The sequence below is a fragment of the Triticum aestivum genome, chromosome 2D, assembly GCF_018294505.1.
Source record: "Triticum aestivum cultivar Chinese Spring chromosome 2D, IWGSC CS RefSeq v2.1, whole genome shotgun sequence".
NCBI classification, from domain to species: domain Eukaryota; kingdom Viridiplantae; phylum Streptophyta; class Magnoliopsida; order Poales; family Poaceae; genus Triticum; species Triticum aestivum.
In genome coordinates, this window is record NC_057799.1 from 28,378,730 (window position 1) to 28,397,230 (window position 18,501).

At 50.4% G+C, this 18,501-nt stretch overlaps 1 protein-coding gene across 11 annotated transcripts; it reads left to right on the plus strand.

The window, feature by feature from the left end:
* The first annotated feature begins 4,043 nt into the window (after positions 1-4,043).
* Positions 4,044-8,772, plus strand: LOC123051245 (uncharacterized). Of its 11 annotated transcripts, XR_006423982.1 has the most exons (7): positions 4,044-4,427; positions 4,680-4,952; positions 5,037-6,212; positions 6,291-6,446; positions 7,038-7,146; positions 7,902-8,002; positions 8,525-8,772. XR_006423982.1 is itself a non-coding variant. In XM_044474076.1 (5 exons), exons 1-4 carry the CDS (start codon positions 4,221-4,223, stop codon positions 6,089-6,091), a joined length of 429 nt encoding a protein of 142 aa, XP_044330011.1. In that variant the 5' UTR covers positions 4,044-4,220; the 3' UTR covers positions 6,092-6,212; positions 6,291-8,772. The 11 variants fall into 11 exon arrangements, 2 of the variants coding, with proteins under 2 accessions (XP_044330011.1, XP_044330012.1); XR_006423983.1 differs by lacking the exon at positions 7,038-7,146; XR_006423980.1 differs by having other exon boundaries at positions 6,291-8,002.
* Positions 8,773-18,501: the final 9,729 nt, after the last annotated feature.

Below are 18,501 nucleotides of genomic sequence, written 5' to 3' on the forward strand. Positions count from 1 at the left end.
GCCAACCGATTGAACCCATCCGGACAAAGGATGCATTTGCTGCTCAGTGCAGGGTTCTTGTTAGGGACAAGATCCCGATCAGCATCCACCAATGGTATAAGCCTAAGAAGGAAGACCCTGAGGTGTCTTATGTCAATGATATGCAGAAAGATGATCTTTGGACTGAGCTGAAGGCAAATTTCACCCTACCGCCAGAGGAGGATCCGGAGAAGCCAGTTAAAGAGCAATTAATCAAGTCTCATGCTCTTAAGAAGATGGCAGACCTATTCAGGAGGTGGAAGAATGTGCTGAAAACGTTTGTCGACAAAGAAGAGACACCAGAATTCATCGGCCGGTATGAGAAGATCAGAGATCACTGGCCTGCATTTGTGGCCCACAAGACATCGGAAAAGAGTAATAAGATGTCAGCGACAAACAAGAAGAATGCTGCGAAGAAGAAGCTTCACCATCGCACGGGGTCAGGTGGCTACCTCAAAGCCCGGCCTAAGTGGGCCAAGGCTGAGAATGATCTGCTTGATAAAGGGATCGAACCACAGACAATGAACTGGCCAGGCCATTGCCGGACTTGGTTCTTCGGGGCTGGCGGAAAATTGGACCCTGTATCAGGGAGGTGCGTTTGGACGGACGAGCTTTTGAGAATACCAGTCAAGAGGCTTCAGCACTATATCGATGCAGCGCAGGAAGGGACGTTCGTTCCAGACAGAGAGAACGACGAGCTCACAATGGCCCTCGGGAATCCTGAGCACCCTGGACGGACACGAGGCACGCCAGGCTCCGTTCCGTGGAAGGCTGGTTTTCCGGACGCAGGCGGTTACAAAAGCCAGGAGAGGAGGAAAAAAGTGGAGCAGACCCAAATTCAGAAGCTGCACGAAAGGGTTCAAGCGCTAGAGGAACGAGACGGCAATCGACATGCCGAAACTACCCCCGAAGCTACCCCGCCATCTCAGCGGAGAAGCAGCGTGGCTTCCACCGAGCTGCTTCAGCCGGAGCATGTCTTGACGGCTCCTGCTAGCTACCCCGTGGATGCTATCACGGAGTCTCAACATTGCCACCTTATGACGCAATGGCAGAACTTCAAAGTCAAGGCGGCTGTTGGCTCTGTTTTACCTCCTGAACCCGGCGCAACCTACCACTGCCGGCCGATTCCAGAAGGATATGCTAGGGTGATGGTGGATGAAATAACGGAGGGATTTGAGGACCTCCGGCTTGACCACCCTACCGGTGAAGGGGAGACTCAGCTGGGTTCTGCTCTGAAGACTCCATGCCTATGGCGGAAGGACCTCATCAACCTTCCGAACTGGACGCCTCCGGCGAGTAAGGGCACTCCGCCTCCTCCCTCCTCCCGGCGAGTGATCAGGGCACTCAGCCTCCTTCTCCGGCGCGTGGCGGCACTCCGCCTCCTCCTCCGGCGAGTGATCAGGGCACTCAGCCTCCTTCTCCGGCGCGTGGCGGCACTCCGCCTCCTTCTCCGCTTGCGCCGGCACGCCAGAGCAGCCAGCCTCCTCCTTCTCCGCCTCGTCAGCAAGGGCGGAAGAGACCCGCCGCCGCTCCGGCTGCTCCAGCGCGTCGTAGTCCTTCTCCTCCACCTCGTAAGCAAGGAAAGAAGACAGCCGCAGCCGCTCCGTCTGCTCTGCCGGCGTCTAGCAGTACAGCCAGAGGCGGGAGGCAATACAGATTCGGTCCTTCTCTGAAGACTCCAGAGAAGTTACCATACGAGAGGACCGAGGAGGAAACCACGAAGATCGTGCGAGCCGAAGTGACAAACTTCTTTGAAGGGGTGAAAGCAAATAAACATCCACCTCCGGAGCAGAAGGTAGATCCGGTGAAAGCGAAGCGCACTCTGGCTGCCCTGACAAAACCACCAAAGTCTCCGCCGAAAGGCAACTATGAGCGCATTATTGCAAAGACATTTGCCGAAGCGGAGCGGTCGGGAAGTACTGTCAGTGATCAAAGGTTAAAAGAACGACGAGCTGGGAAAAAATTGCCCAGCTCGGCGAACAAGCGAACCAATCGTGCCCCCCGCTCAAGGTGTCTAGCGACATCGTCGCTAATGATCCGAGGATGGTGCCCGGTTATAGCAATCTTGGAGATTACCTGCCCGACGATGTACATTATGATATCTTGGAGGTGGACGAACACAAATACCATTACGGGAAGCCTCTCGTCAAAGATGAAAGATCTCTAACAACGATGATGCGAAGATTACATGATTGGTACATGAAAACCTGCAGAGAGTCTGGGGGGAGGAATACTTTGACGCTGAGAGTTAAACCGGAGCATGACCTCGTTGGAATTGAACTGTTGAATGTTCCATTTGAGGAGTTCTTCCAGTTTTTCAATCAAAAGGCCCTCGATAAATCAACGATCACTTGCTACTGTCTGTAAGTAGTACTACTTCTGTCATTAAGTCTCTCTATATAGGTCAGCTCTTTCATTGCATGTATTTATAATTATCCTCACTATATTATGCAGATTGAAGATCGCCGAATTGAAGAAAAGACAAATCGGTGATATTGGGTTCATTAACACAAATCTCATAGATGCAACTGAGGTTAAATATCATGCCGAAAATACCGAGGCCAACTTGCTACGATCGTTGGTAATAAATGAAAACAAAGATATAATACTCTTTCCTTACAACTTCAAGTGAGTGTTACTGTCTTGTGCATATTCGGTTTCCCTTATTAGTCCAGGTTATAGTAATGTAATTGATGACTTATGCATGCGTGCGCAGCTTCCACTATATTCTCCTAGAGATTAAGCTTGAGCAGGGAGTAGTAACCGTCTTAGACTCGAGACGAAAAGATCCCCAGGACTATGCGGACATGACTCAAATGCTCGAGAAGTAAGTTAAATCGATCATTATCCACCATATCAGCAACTTTGTTCATTTCCTGATATCAAGTAATTGTTTTCTTTGTCTGGCAGGGTTTGGAGAAAATTCACCAAAAAAGCTCCGGGACTGCCGAAGAAGCTGCAATTTAGACACCCGAAAGTAAGTACTATAGTAGCATGTTCCGCGCATCTCCTAGTGATTCAAGCGCTAGTTTCATCAATACCATTTAGCATGCTTGCTTATCAGTTTGATTGACCTCTATTTCTTGTAAAGTGGTTGTGGCAGGAACCCGGGAATAATTACTGTGGATACTACGTTTGCGAGTCCATCCGCTACACGACCTGTGAGCGGGGCTACTCTGACGAACAATATGAAGTGCGTAAGCAATAATATTCACAATTTTATTTTATTACCATCATTTGTGTTGAGTTTCATTTATTCATATATATATGTATTGACCCCCTTCTTCAAATTAGATCTTTCGGATGCGGGATGAACTCCTAGCACCAGATCGTATGCGAGCAATTCAAGAGGAATTGGCGGCATTCTTCCTTGACCACGTGATCGCTGAAAACGGAGAATACTATGTGGACCCTGTGTTCTTACAATTTAATTAGGAGATTATATTGTAAGAGATAATTATTGTATATATGTAGCCGGTAGTGTCGGATAGATATACGAGAACTTGTTGTTCGACCAATCTCTCGGAGAAGGAGAGGTGGTCGATATCACTTCTCTCTGTATGCATATGTTCATGACGATCTTCTGTTTCCTTCATTTGATTACTAGCTAGCGTGTCTAGTCCTCTCCATACGTATATAGTACGTAGCGTCGACCAAGCACGGAGATAAGAGAGGACACTTCTCTCTATTAATTAGCTAGCTAACACAATATATGAAACACCTAAATTAACCCCCCAAAACCCCCAACCCCCCCCCCCCTTTCAAAAAAAAACAAAAACCCCAGCCCCTGAAATGCTGACGCGTGGATGCCTATTGGTCCCGGTTAGTGCCACCAACCGGGACCAAAGGCCCTCCTGCCTGGGCTCGCCGCACCGGCCACGTGGGGGCCCATTTGTCCCAGTTCGTGTAAGAACCGGGACTAAAGGGTTAGGGCATTAGTAATGACCCTTTAGTCCCGGTTCAAAAACCGGGACAAAAGGCCCTTACCAACCGGGACAATAGGCCCTTTTTCTACTAGTGTTCTCTCCTTCCTTTACCTTCTCCTCACCATCGACGACCTCCTCCCCTCCCCCTCGCCCCAAATCGAGCAGCAGGCCTGGATCCAACGCAGGCTCAGATCCGGCCCCTGCCCCTCAGTCCTCACCACGCCTCTCTCGCCTTCTTCCCTCTTGGCTCGTCGTTCCGGTGGTGGCGGCTCGTTGATGAGCACGGCGGCGAGGTGGAGGAAAACGAGTAGCGGCATGGATCTGGTCACGGTGGAGTCGGAGCACAAAACCCGACGGCCCGCTCTCAACTGCGACTTTACATGGTTCCTAGCCGCCGTCTCCTGGAGCTGCTCCGCACATCTCTGCCCGCCCAACAGCCCCTCCACGCCGGCTGTCCGGAGCTGCACCGCACACTGCAGCAAGGTACTCCTTATTTCTTCCTCCATCTTCCATCCCCCCTTCCCCCTATCCCTTCTAGAACGAACTGCTATGGTCGTCACAGATTAGTACTTTCACGTGTTCTGATTTTTTTGGGGATTCCCTATGGATACACTCTTGCGTGATTAGTAAAGGTTTGTACAGATGATGCTGATTCATGAAGTACGTTACAACAAATTGCAATCATGTGTATTCTGATTTTTGGCCACGCCGTGTCACGTCGAGGCACATCTGCAGAAATTGAAGGACATGGGTGGCATGTGCTCCATTAAGCAGAGCACTTTTAAGTTACTTTCTACAGGATGATCATTCCCAATATTTAGTCTTCGCTGCTCTGTTCCAATGAAGAACGAATCGGTTTGCTTGGCATCAGTGAAAAAAAATCATTGCTTAGCTCAAGTTTAAATATGTTCCTTAATAGCTGGAGTGCCCTTCGTCAGCGAGGAGGCCCAGGGTGACACCGCTGCCGGCGCCGGTGCTCCCCAATGTAGCCACTCCGATGACAGCCAGGTGATCCATTCCCCTGCCCAGAGGTGTTCTCTTTTGTGCTAGGTTTCCGTTTTCCCATTGATTTTCATTCCAATTTTATCGCAGGATTGTTGCTGTGTGTCTCCAGTTCCTTGAAGTCATGTACATGCACATGCCCGCGTCTGATTTGTTCTCGTGGTCGCGTTCCTGCCGTAGCTACATCCACGACTGTGCAGGTTTAGCCGTCCTTTCTTTAATCCCCTTTTTTGTTTACCCTCATTTCTCTTGTATTGTTCCTGAGAGAGCCTAGGCCTGATGTCCTCTTTCCAGGTGAGGCGTTTGTTGCCTTGCTTAATTTTGTTTATTAGATATTACCTGCCTATGCTTCATCCTATTTTTGCAATGAGATCTATTGTTTACATATGTGCTAATTTCTATGACTAAGGAGACTGTCAGTTCTGCCAATGACGCTAAATACTTACAGTTAGGAAATAACAGTCCCCGTATCGGAAGGCATGTTTATTTTGTCTTGAATTGAAAGAATTACTAAATAAGAAGGCTAGCTTAGGTTCTAATAATTGTTCAAACATACTATATACTCCTAACAGAAATGTAAAACAAAGACATGGACAAATTATTTCTGCTATGTGATGAGAAGAACTATTTTAATAGATATGGAAATGCTTTTTTAAATTATATGTCTACTCTGCCATGCTTGCCAATATCCACTTCTGCTGCAAGTGCTTCTATAATTGCAACTTCTGGAAGTGTGTGGTTTGAAGATATGAGATGTGATTCAGTTACATAAATGTTTGAACGGGAACTTATGAATTAGAAGGGAATAACTGCCTTGCCTTACAAAAGTTCGTGTAAGGGAAAGGATTGCCTCAGCTAACACTATATTTATAGGAAAGATACATGCAAATTCAAGAGCGTAATAAGATAATTATTTTTTCCTTCCAGAACAAAGGCCTGTTTGTGCCAGGGACTAACATATTTCATAGTAGACATGATTTATACCTTTTAGGACCAGTACAATTTTCATACAATCATGAATCATGGTTTTATCTTTTGAAGTCGATACATTTTAATTTATTGTTTTATTCCCCTGAATGTTTACCTAAGCACATAGCTGCTATTCACTGTATCTTTTGTCAGATGGCTTCTATCACCCTTGCTAATCTATGTTGCGGAAGACAAAATCAAATGCTATGTGTCCGGGTGTCTTGGCTAAGGCATTTTCGCAGCGATATAGAGAGCGGTCCTATCAAGCTCATACACATGTTCATCATCGACGTGCAGGTACTGTTTAGCACAAAACACAGCAGCAGACCAATTGTGCATATGTTATTCCTTTCATGATGCGTCCTTTTATCCTAGGGTAGCTAGAGTTATGCAGTTGTACCAACATCATTTGCTGGTGCTTATCTACACATCTTACAAGAGGGGATTATCTATAAGCTTGGCTACTTGATGGTCTTGCCACTGCTAAACATACTGAATCCTGCTGCAGCTCCACGTATGAGTTTATCTCAGGTACCACTGAAATTTAACTAATAATATGTAGCATCTTGCCACCAAACAGATTCATATGTGGTCACTAAATTCAATGTCTATAAACTTTTCTGTACTCATATACAGTTAGCATATTGATTGCATTCTCTACTCTCATATGGTATTGTATCTTCAACTACTTGCAGAAATATATTTTCTAACTTGGTTTAGTTTTATTAATGTCTCACCAAGGGTGATGGATGCTTGCCGAAAGGGCATTATCTATACTTTTCATAGTGCAAAACGACATGTCATGGCAAGATTGATTGTTTGGTAGAATGATTACTCCTGCATTATAGCGCTACCTATGAAAATTGAAAGGAAGAGTTGTGGTGGTATCACGTGGATGATTTTTTGATTATTAGTTTGCTTCTCAATGATTTTTTCAATATTGGAGGGTCATCTGCTGAGACTTGGTTTGTGCCACGACATTCTTTTGAATTGCTAATACCCTTTTGTTTGTGATATTTCTTTACATTTGCTATGGAAAAAGACGCTACATATTATTAGTTAAATTTCATTTGTACCTGAGATAAACTGATCGCGTTGTATCTCGTATGTCCTGTTGAATAGAAGGAATCAAGGAAATGATGGCGTTAGTCTTGATATGGGGAAGCGTTAAGTTCACGCATAGGACATATGCCACTGATACCAGTACAACACAGTTTTTGTGTGTTGCAAGGTAGCCTTTCTTTTTTATTTGCTGGTTCCTCAGATCACTACCTTTTCTTCTTTAGAACTTACTCCAAGTGACATGTACTGATAAGCATATTCCTCATATCACTACCTTTCCTTTAGAACACACACAACATATCCAGACAAACTCAGGTACCACCCTCTCATACACATGGTGCTACCCTCTATCTCTAACAGTATGCACACATAGGAACCATTGCATAACTTTGATTCTCACTTTAGCTCCTAAAAGTGTTCCATTTCAATGTGCTGATGAACCTTCTCTTGGTTGCACTACAAACTACGGAAATGATGCATGGGAGACATGGCATGATCATTAGATCAACCTATGACTTTATAAGTGATACTATATTAATTTATTTTTTAATAGCACTGGAATCTCTTTGCTCTTTTCTTCTAGTTTACAAGGATCTTAAGGCTAATTCATTGTGTGATTTGTCCATAATGGTTATTCTTGAACAAGAATCTTAAGATAATCCATCCTTCTTCAAGAAGACTCTGTATGTACTATGTAGGTTAGTCATCATTTGTACAAACAATTTTTGCACCAACGTTTCATCCATGTAATGACACGTATTTTCAGCATGACATGGATAAACAAAATTGATATTTGATATGGGACGCATGGTTGTATAATATTTTCCTGCATGTCTTCTCCTGTAGCCACCTACCAACCATACCTATCACTATTGCGACTTATATTCTCTTTGCCTGTTCAATTTCTTTCTCATTGCTCTTCAGTTGATCAATTCCAACATGGTACCCCATGCCCACGATACACTCATCGTCACTGCTCCGATCCGCCCGACCCCAGTGACTCAGCTACTTCCTATCATCACCTGGTACTTCTCTTTGCTTGATGCTCCTGCGCTGCTTGTTGTGCTCGCCGTTTCTGCTATATCTAATTTCAGGCATTATGGTTCAGTGGGTGACTAGAAGACCTGGTAGATTTTAGTAAAATGACCTATATATTGGTTTCAAAACATAGCGAGACTAAGTCCTGATATACTTGGCTACTTTTTTCTTTTTGCATCAGTTCTGAGTGGTATATGGAATATGGGGTTTGCAGAGTTAAGTAGTGAGACATCATTTTATGTGGTAATTGTACCCTGGTGCAATAGTTGTTTTGATCCAATTCCAGTATTATGTTAGCTTACGTTAATGATATGGGAACTCTGAAGAAAATTCTATATGGCCGATCCATATTCATGAGTTGTGCATGTGCGATATGGCTGGTTGTTTATGCATTCTTGCTCTTTAGACCTTTGTTGGGCGACAATACCATTTGGTACAGAACATGCTGCTTCCGATTTCTTTGCACTTCAATCTCAAAATTTTCTTGATGTTTTTTATGTTATTTTCAGGAGCAATTTAAGATCGAAAAGGATGATGGGAGGATGCAACTGACACAGTAGCATGCTCCGTGTCAAATGGCATATTTATCTTTCTTTTTACCTAGATGAGAAACAGTAACATGTGAAACATAACGCAACATACTCTGTTGCCTGGAGTGAGAGTCTAGATATAGAGGGCATTGCCCATAAATCTTCATTGTACTAGCTTGTCACTTCTATAAACTATCACTAAATTTAGTATGCATGTTATTTCTTCTTGATTGCCTTTTATCCCTTTCTTACCCATGAAGTGTGAAGACAGCCTGCAGCCCAATATCAGCTCTTGGATTTCCAAGGGACGGCGAGCGATGGCTGTGGTGGCGGCGGAGAAGGTGGTGCGGTGTATCGGGCTGGGGTTCGATATGATGTGTGACCTGAGGCAAGTTCTGCAAAGATTCTGCTTCTCTTTTGGAGATCACGTGTCTTTTGGAGCATGTTAGGCTTTGATTTCAATTCAATGATGTGCTTTATCATCAACCTTGTAAGACTGTCACCTATCTGATAATATGGAGCTAACCTTGCTATGCCTGATAATTGAACATTTATCTGGTAAGCTTGTTTAACTCTATTTATATTTTAACACCCAAACTACTCTAGCACGCCTATGCACGTTCACAACGTTACCGCCAAGGCAAGTGCGCAAAGGACCGCACAGGAGGCGCGCCCAGGGCGCACTGCATCCACTAGTTAGGCTGGTCATAGTGGGGAGTAACTTATACTAGTGTCATGCATATGATACTAGTCTAAGTTACTATCTTCATAGTGCAAAGTAACATAGTAGTAGTGTCATAGAGGACTTCATTTATTAGATTGTAGAGTCATCTTTTATTGGGAAGCGCTATGTTACAGTAACATATTATGTTACCACTTCTCATTAACTACGTGCCACATAAGTAAAATTTTCTTGAAGTGCGCTATATTACTAGCTAAGTTACTCCCACTATGAGTAGCCTTATGCTCTGCATACAGCAGAGCATTCCTCCGTCCCCTCACTCTCGCCGTCATGGAAGCACCAAAGGCCACACCCTCCCCGATCATACGCCAATGGACATCCTTGAGCCCAGCCTTCCGCCCCCCTTCTTCTCTGACATTTCCCCACATTGCCGTGCCAGCCGTCCACATGGCGGACGCCGACCGCAGCCGCACAGGTCGTCCACCTTCGCGCAGTGAATGCACCTCGCCGTCGGCCACCGACGGCAGCCTCGGCATCGCCCACCTCCACCTCATCCGCGAGCATGGCCACGGTCACCTTGTTGGCGATGCCTCTCGCAGCGCCGCTTCTTCTCTACTTTGCAACTCTCTCAGCTCAAGGATTCTCTCAAGAAAACATGCATGTGCTAGAGGTAGAAGAAGAGGCACTACCGGAATCGCACCCTATGCCGACGGCAGCCCTGACTAGCCGTCGGGACAGGCCTATGCCGACGGCCCCCGTCGGCATAGGGCCGTCGGCAACATATCCGTCGGCGTAGCCAGGATGACCGTCGGCATAGAAAGGCCGTCGGCATAGCCCCTATCCCAACGGTGGCCGTACATCTATGCCGACGGCCCTGACCGTCGGCAATGTCATCGCCTAACGGCGGCCGCCGTCAAGTGTTGACCAATGGCTTCTCGCCACGTGGCGAGAAGCCGTTGCTCCTGGGGCAGGTCTATGCCGACGGCCTAGCCGTCGGCTTAGCTTGAAACTATGCCGACGGCTAGGCCGTCGGCATAGACATGCCGCGTGTCAGAAACTGGGCTCTCCTGGGGCAGGTCTATGCCGACGGCCAGGCCGTCGGCATAGTTTCTGTCCAGTTTTTTTTTCTTTTTTCTGTTTCTTTTCAGCTCAATTCATTTGAATATACACAGCATATATAAGAAGCAGCATATATAAGAAGCAGTATCACGTAACAATAAGGAGCAGCATCACACAACAAATTCATCATCACACATCATAAGAAGCATCGCAAAGCATAAACATATAAGTATCATCACCACCAAGCATATAAGAATCTCACAAACAACAATAAGATAAAAAAAACACAAGCATATAAGTATCCTAGCATCGAGAACCGCCACAATGTGACCCAAAGGCTTAAGCGCCAGGACGTCGAGCACCGCGGAGGTCGTCACCGCCAAGACCGCCGATGCCCAGGTCGTCACTGCTAGCGGCAGCGGAACCGCTAAGACCGCCTCCACCTCCGCCTCCGCCTCCGTGGATCGGAGTGGTCGGGCTCCGTGACTCAGGAGTGCTGCGAAGACCACCGCCAACGGTTGATCCACCGGTTCCCTGGATGTTAAAAAGACATATTAACGGGATATATGACTGTGTTGAAAGGCATGATATGCTTTGAGTGAATAGATTGGGGATGAACTAACCGGCGAGGGGCCAGCGTTCTGTCCCACAAACTCCTCAAAGGTCAGCAACATTGGTTGTGCTGGAGGACCCTCTGCTGATGGCCATTGAGGACACCTGTCGGCCGCCATTTCCTGAAAAGCGTGCTGCATCTGGCGATCCCTCTGCTGATGGTATGCATGAAGGCGGTCGTGCCACGCCATGGTCTCCTGGCGTGTGTACTCCATGTAGGCCTACAGTATGACATGATGAAACTCATAAAACTACTAAATGCAGAAAATAAAGTGAGCAATGAAGATAAAAGGGAAAATACTTACAGTTTGCTGCTCCTGAAAGAGGGACTGTGACGGTGCACTGCTCATGGGCGTGCTCGTGCGCTGGCTCAGGGTCGAGTCGATCCGACGAAGCTGTGTGTAGGAGATAGTAGGAGTGATCACAGCATTGAGAACCGCCTCCCGACCGTGCTCCTTCGGCCCCATGCCCACCACCACCCTTTCGTCCAGATCCGCCGCAATGGGGTCAGGTGTGTCAGGATGTAACGCCAGATACCCATCGGAGTAGGCCTTCTTCCTATGCGCGGTCTTCTTGCCGTAGTACTTGGGCTCGCCAGGCTTGGGGTCCTTCCGCGTATGGGCGATCTCCCATGCCTGCATGTGTGAGAGTGGCCGCTTCAGTTTCTCCTCCTGCACCACCAAACAGAGGTTAGTCATACATAAGACCTACATAAAGAGGTTGCGAGATGGCAATCAGTTGCGAGATGGCATCCAGCTGAGATATTTTTGCACCCGCATAAAGAGGTTTCTTCGACGAGGCCAAGACCTCCAAGAAGGCCTTTGCGGTTGCCTCCGGCTCCTCCGGTTCATTCTCTGAAGGTGTTGCATTTGCCGTTTCTACAACAATGACATCATCTAGCATGTTCCTGACCCCGTCGTCCTCATATCCATCGATGCGTTGTCGCATCACCTCCTCTCTACCACGGTCCTGCTCGGCTATGGTTATCGGCGGCATGTCAAAGTTTGGCATATATCCGTGCGTGCGAAGGTGCTCACTCATGTCCGTCTGATTTCTACGGTGACGTCTGGCACATCTCGCACAGGGGCATGGTGGGATAATTCTCATTGGACGACGGAATATCTCCTTCAAATACACATCGGTTTTCGCGATCCACTCTGATGTTACTCGATTTCGACGGATAAAACCACTGTACATCCACTAATTATCTGCCACCCTCTGCTTTTTTGCAAGCCACACAACATAATTAAGGATTCACTTAAATTAATCACATCAAATTTTCAGTTTCTACCGCGTTGAATCCACCTACATCTCTAATAGGTAAAGATGGGTCCTAATCCCACCCGAGGATGTGTAGATTGAGTACGTTCTCCATTCTACCCCGTTCCGAGACAAAATTTCGGCAGCACCTCCCCGCTGTTCTCCAAATACACGTCTCGGCAAATAGCCGAGAGAATGTGCTCCGGAGAACAATGGGGAGGCGCCGCCGAAATCCTTTCTCGGAACATGGTAGAACATGGAGAACATACCCAATCTACACATCCCCGGGCTATCCGTGGAAAACGCTGGACAATCCGAAAGAGCTGCGGTGATAAATATGCAATTGAATGCATATTTATCGATGCAACCCTTTCGGACGGGAGACGCCTAGGTTACGCCAGGTGACTTGAGAATGAAATCTAGTGATATGAAAAAAGGGAGGAGATGGACTTGTAGCTCACCCTCGGCTGTAGAGGAAGTAGTCGAACAGCAGAGGGATGCTCAGGGGGACCAAAGCGTCGGACAACGGTCACTCCAATGAAATGCGACACCACAAAGCCTGCAAATTCCATCGCGACAAAAAATTAGAACATCACAACTAATAGAGCATATTTAAAACATTTAAACATGCATTCATTTATTTTTGCATCATGTAGGCAAAAAAACTAACAACATTAACAATATATTCATCATCGTCATCACATATTCATCATCATCATTATCACCTATTCGTCATAATCATTGATTCATCTCATCGAACCAAATTTTTTTTGCAAGATATGCAACATATAGCATCTCATCTAACCAATTTTTTTACTACCTATCTCACTATCTATCTAACTATCTACCTATCTAACTATCTATATAACTATCTATCTAACTATGTATCTAACTATCTAAATATCTATCTAAATACCTATCTAACTAGCTACAAAATTACTAAAAACACTAAAAAATACATAAAATTTTCACCTTCGAGAGGGCCGGCCGGAGTTCGGGCGGGGAGGCGCGGAGTCGGGGCGGGGAGGCCGGCGGGGGGTCGGGGCGGGGCGGCCGGCGGGGGGTCGGGGCGGGGCGGCCGGCGTGGGGTCGGGGCGGGGAGGCCGGAGGGGGGTCGGGGTGGGGCAACCGGAGGGGGGTCGGGGCGGCGCGGCGCGGGGTCGGGGCGGGGAGGCCGGAGGGGGTCGGGGCGGGGCGGCCGGCGCGGGGCCGGCGCAGGGCGCCGCGGAGTCGGGGCGGGGCGGCCGGCCCGGGGTCGGGGCGGGGAGGCGCGGACGGCGGCGGGCTTGGAGTCGAGGCGAGGCGGCCGGCCCGGGCTCGGGGCGGGGAGGCGGCGGCCGGCCCGGAGTGGGGGCGGGGCAGCCGGACCGGGGTCGGGGCGGGGAGGGCGTGCGGCGAAGGAGGTGGGCGGCGGCTGTAGGGGTCGGGGTCGGGTGCGGTGAGGGAGAGAAATGAGTGGAGGAGGAGGGTGGCCGAGGGGATAAGGTTGGCCCTATGCCGACGGCATGGCTGTCGGCATAGGCTCGGCCCACATGTCAGCAGCCCCGGGGGAGTGGATAACGTGGACATATGCCGACGGCCCGACCGTCGGCATAGATTGGAGGCCTATGCAAACCACAATTTTTTTAAAGAAATACTCCCACCTCGCCGAGGGAAAAGCAATTTGACATGTTTAAATTGTTCACTAATCCATATGTTATAAGCTCCGGTATTCATTAGACTTATATGAAGAAAACGGACAATTACTGTGAAACTTTCAGTGCCCGGGCAGCCGGCCCGGTGCCCGGGCACTAAAGGTTTCACAGTGATAGTACGTTTTCAATGATGAATACCGGAGTTTTTAATCAATTCAATTATTACATTTTTAGATTTTTAGTTTACCGTCTGTATGGGACCCGGTACCCGGTGCGACGCCCGTGACACCGGGACCCTGGGGGGTTAGGCGGTACGGGGGCCATGGGGGTAGCAATGCCACTGGAGCGTCGCACCGGGACTTCATACATGTCGTACAGTGTGCTGGCATGTCCGAAGAGGCGGCACGCGTCTCCGGGGTGTGCCCCCTCTCACGGACGGCGCCGCCGCCGGCACCTGGAGGGGGGAAACGGACGCATCGGGTCTACACGGAGGGGATCTTACTGTGGCTTTTGCCCGGATGTTGCTCCAAAGTGTTCCTATGGGCTGACCTAACACGACCGGGTGGAGAGTTCCATTGGTCAAAGCCCGTCCGTGCAAAGTCAAAGGGCTAGATCACGTGGTCAAACACTACAGGGTTAGGCGGGACGGGGGCCCTGGGGGGTAGCAATGCCACCGGAGCGTCGCACCGGGACCTCATACATGCGGGGTGTTGTGGTGGCATGTCCGAAGAGGCGGCACGCGTCTCCGGGGTGTGCCCCCCCCCCCTCACGGACGGCGCCGCCGCCGTCACCTGGAGGGGGGAAACGGACGCGTCGGGTCTACACGGAGGGGATCTTGCTGTGGGACTGGCCCGGATGTTGCTCCAAAGTGTTCCTATGGGTTGTGGCATTGCTACCCCCAGGGTCCCCGTCCCGCCTAACCCTGTAGCGTTAGACCACGAGATCTAGCCCTTTGACTTTACATGGACAGGCTTTGACCAGTGGAACTCTCCCCCCGGTTGTGTTAGGTCAGCCCATAGGAACACTTTGGAGCAACATCCGGGCCAAACCCACAGCAAGATCCCCTCCGTGGAGACCCTACGCGTCCGTTTCACCCCTCCAGGTGCTGGCGGCGGCGCCGTCCGTGAGGGGGGCCACACCCCGGAGACGCGTGCCGCCTCTTCGGACATGCCACCACACCACCCCGCATGTATGAGGGCCCGGTGCGACGCTCCGGTAGCATTGCTACCCCCAGGGCCCCCGTCCCGCCTAACCCTGTAGCGTTAGACCACGAGATCTAGCCCTTTGACTTTACACGGCGGGCTTTGACCAGTGGAACTCTCCCCCCGGTTGTGTTAGGTCAGCCCATAGGAACACTTTGGAGCAACATCCGGGCCATACCCACGGCAAGATCCCCTCCGTGGAGACCCTACGCGTCTATTTCACCCCTCCAGGTGCCGGCGGCGGCGCCGTCCGTGAGGGGGACCACACCCCGAAGACGCGTGCCGCCTCTGCAGACATGCCACGACACCACCTTGCATGTATGAGGGCCCGGTGGGACGATCCGGTGGCATTGCTACCCCCAGGGGCCCCGTCCCGCCTAACCCTGTAGTGTTAGACCACTAGATCTAGCCCTTTGACTTTACACGGACGGGCTTTGACCAGTGGAACTCTTCACCCGGTTGTGTTAGGTCAGCCCATAGGAACACTTTGGAGCAACATCCGGGCAAGACCCACAGCAAGATCCCCTCCGTGTAGACCCGACGCGTCCGTTTCCCCCCCTCCAGGTGCCGGCGGCGCCGCCGTCCGTGAGGGGGGGCACACCCCGGAGATGCGCGCCGCCTCTTTGGACATGGCACCATACCACCCCGCATGTATGAGGGCCCGGTGCGACGCTCCGGTGGTATTGCTATCCCCCCAGGGCCCCCGTCCCGCCTCTTCAGACATGGCACCACACCGCCCCGCATGTATGAGGGCCCGGTTAGACGGGACGGTGTACCTGGGGGGGTAGCAATGCCGCTAGGTGTTGCTTTGGGCCCTCCTACGGTTGTGGAAGCGTGGTGGCTGGCGCAGGCACCCGGCACGCAGCTCCGGGGTGTGCCCCCCCTCACCGACGTCGCTGTGGGGCACGGCGGCAGCAACGTCCGTGAGGGGGGCAATTGATATACCATCGGGGTATTTTTTTTGTTAGATAAGGCACATTTATGTTGTGAAAAAAACAGGAAAAAGTAAATAATATAAATAAAAAATTAAAAAATTAAAAAAATGAAAAATAGGGGTATGCCGACGGCAAGTACCTGCGCACACGGCCACGGATCGATGACGTGGCAAAGGGCGGGGATCGATGATGTGGCAACATCCATGGGCCACGCGTATGCCGACGGCCAGGCCGTCGGCATAGATTTGCCACCCCACGGACCGGCGAGCGACACGGATCGATGACGTGGCGGGCGACGCGGATCGATGACGTTGGGGCTATGCCGACGGCCGCCGTTAGCCGTCGGCGTAGACTGACGCCGTCAAAAGGTCGTTTCCGCCCGGGTAGCCGGGCCCACGTTCTATGCCGACGGGCTCCTCTATGCCGACGGCCGCCGTAGGCATATTTCTCGCGACGGCGACGGCTGAGCTTTGCCGACGGGGGCCGTCGGCATAGATGGATATACGCCGACGGCTTTTCTATGCCGACGGCTTGGGCTGGGCCGTCGGGATAGGCCAATCTATGCCGACGGGGCCGTCGGCATAGGTTCGGCCGTCGGCATCGCCAGTTATTTTGGTAGTGAGGACGCACGAAATTTTGTGGCACCGCACAACTTATGCCTTTTCGGTTTCTCTTACTCTCTTAGCAATGGACATGATTACATGGGGTTAAGTAGCCGGACTAACCCAGCCAAAACGCACCCACTAACCACTACCTTGCATGCACCCCACATAGTTCTGCATCGCATGGAACACACACTGCTACGCCACTAACGGCTTGACCCACTAATCACTCCAACACACACGCTTACAGGCTTGAGTACCTCCAAGTTTGCAACAAACATGAGCTTACCCACGACACACTTGACGCACGCCATAACTGATTGCGTCCGCTTCTTGCTCCACCGTTGATTTGCCACCGGACTTGGACGTTGTGACTCTACGGAGCTGTACCCATTTTGCTAACCAACACATCCATGCAGCAGACTACCTACTCATCACTAGCTTGTACACACACGTCATCTCATCTCTACGTGAGTGTATGGCCGCAGCCTAATGGTTGAGCATGTCTACGTGCATGACACTAAGTAAATGTAATGAAAAAACAAAACAACAAGGTTAACTCTAAGGACGTGTTTGGTTGCCCGCATGAGGCCCAGCCTGGCCCGGGCGGGAAGAATTTGGCCCGTTTGGTTTCCTGCATTCACTGTGCGGCCCGCATCGCACGAAGCTTAAAGCACGTCCAGCCCAGGCCCAGGGGCAACGCACGATTCGGCAGTAGCTCGCGAGCCGGGCCAGGGCGAGGCAGGGGAGGGCGACGCGCTTCTCCCCTCGTGCGAGCAGGGGAGATGGCGCGAGCTCGCCCGCGTCGCCGAAAAATCGGCGGGAGGATTTCGGCTCACCTCCCGCCGCTCCACCCCCTATTTAGCCCCTCCCTCACCGCCCCAACTCCCGCCACCATTCTTCCTCCGTTCACGCTCTCCCGCCGACGCGCATCGGTACCGACGAGCAGGTAAGCGGCGCATCTTCATCGGCCGGCTGTCCACGGCATCGGTCTTGCTCTACCGCCGGGCCTCGAGTGAAGTCTGAGACAAACCTTGTCTTTGTACGACCCGTCGGAATCGAACCCCCAACTCCTAATCCCTGAAATCAACACCCCCACCCCTCAAATCCCGGTCGTCACAGCCCTTAAGCCCGTTTAAGAGTGGGATCCGTGACGTGGCACCGCTGGCGGCAGGGTTTGGTGATTAATGGGGTCAGGTTGCTGAAAATAATTGTTCTTTGCCTTATCCCAATGTACCGCTGGTCCGCTGCTGCCGCTCACAGCCACTCATTCCACTGAGAGGGAGGATTCTGACCAGGTAAAATCCGCCGTTCAGGGTCGTGGCCGGCGGCAAGACCGGAGCTGTATAGCGTCGTCCGTCTCCGACGCTCTTCTTCGCCCGGAGCTGCCATGGTAGCCACACCCGTCTTCGGCGCGCTGGGGCCGTTGTCTCAGGCGTGCACCGCTCGCTCGCCTCAGGCGCGCTGCGCCACGCCCGGCCGTGGCCTTGGCTGCTGGCGGCAAGACGGTGGTCGTCGCAGCTAGTGCTGCCCACCTTCGGCGCACCCAACGGCAGGCCAAGGTTCTGGCTGACCCGCTCCCTGGGATATGGTGGATGGTGGAGCTGCTGCGCGTGCAGCCGGTGGCCGAGATTCCGCCGGAGGTCGCGCAGTCGTACTAGAAGATGCGAACACAATGCAAACTAAACAGGCAAAGGTGAGTAATTATTCATTGCTTAATCTACCTCTGTACTAGTAGCTATCTATTGAACTTTGAAGTATGCGAGCTATGCACTCTGCTTTTCAATCGCACACACTAGGGAAATCACAAATTGGTGAAAGCGCTTTTTAGTAAAAAAATCACAAGATATTTAGAGTCCTAGTTTTAGTGAAACCTGAAAATCACCTGAAGAGATCAAAACATTCTGCAAACATCACACAATATTCACAGGAGTAATAGCAAAATGTTGTTCTGTTCCTTTGGTATACAG

Coding starts and splice junctions, on each gene's coding strand:
- LOC123051245 (XM_044474076.1), top strand. CDS start 4,221: ATGAGCACGGCGGCGAGGTGGAGGAAAACGAGTAGCGGCATGGATCTG. Junction 4,953..5,036: donor GCCACTCCGATGACAGCCAG/GTGATCCATTCC, acceptor ATTTTATCGCAG/GATTGTTGCTGTGTGTCTCC. Junction 5,147..6,068: donor CTACATCCACGACTGTGCAG/GTTTAGCCGTCC, acceptor ATCTTTTGTCAG/ATGGCTTCTATCACCCTTGC.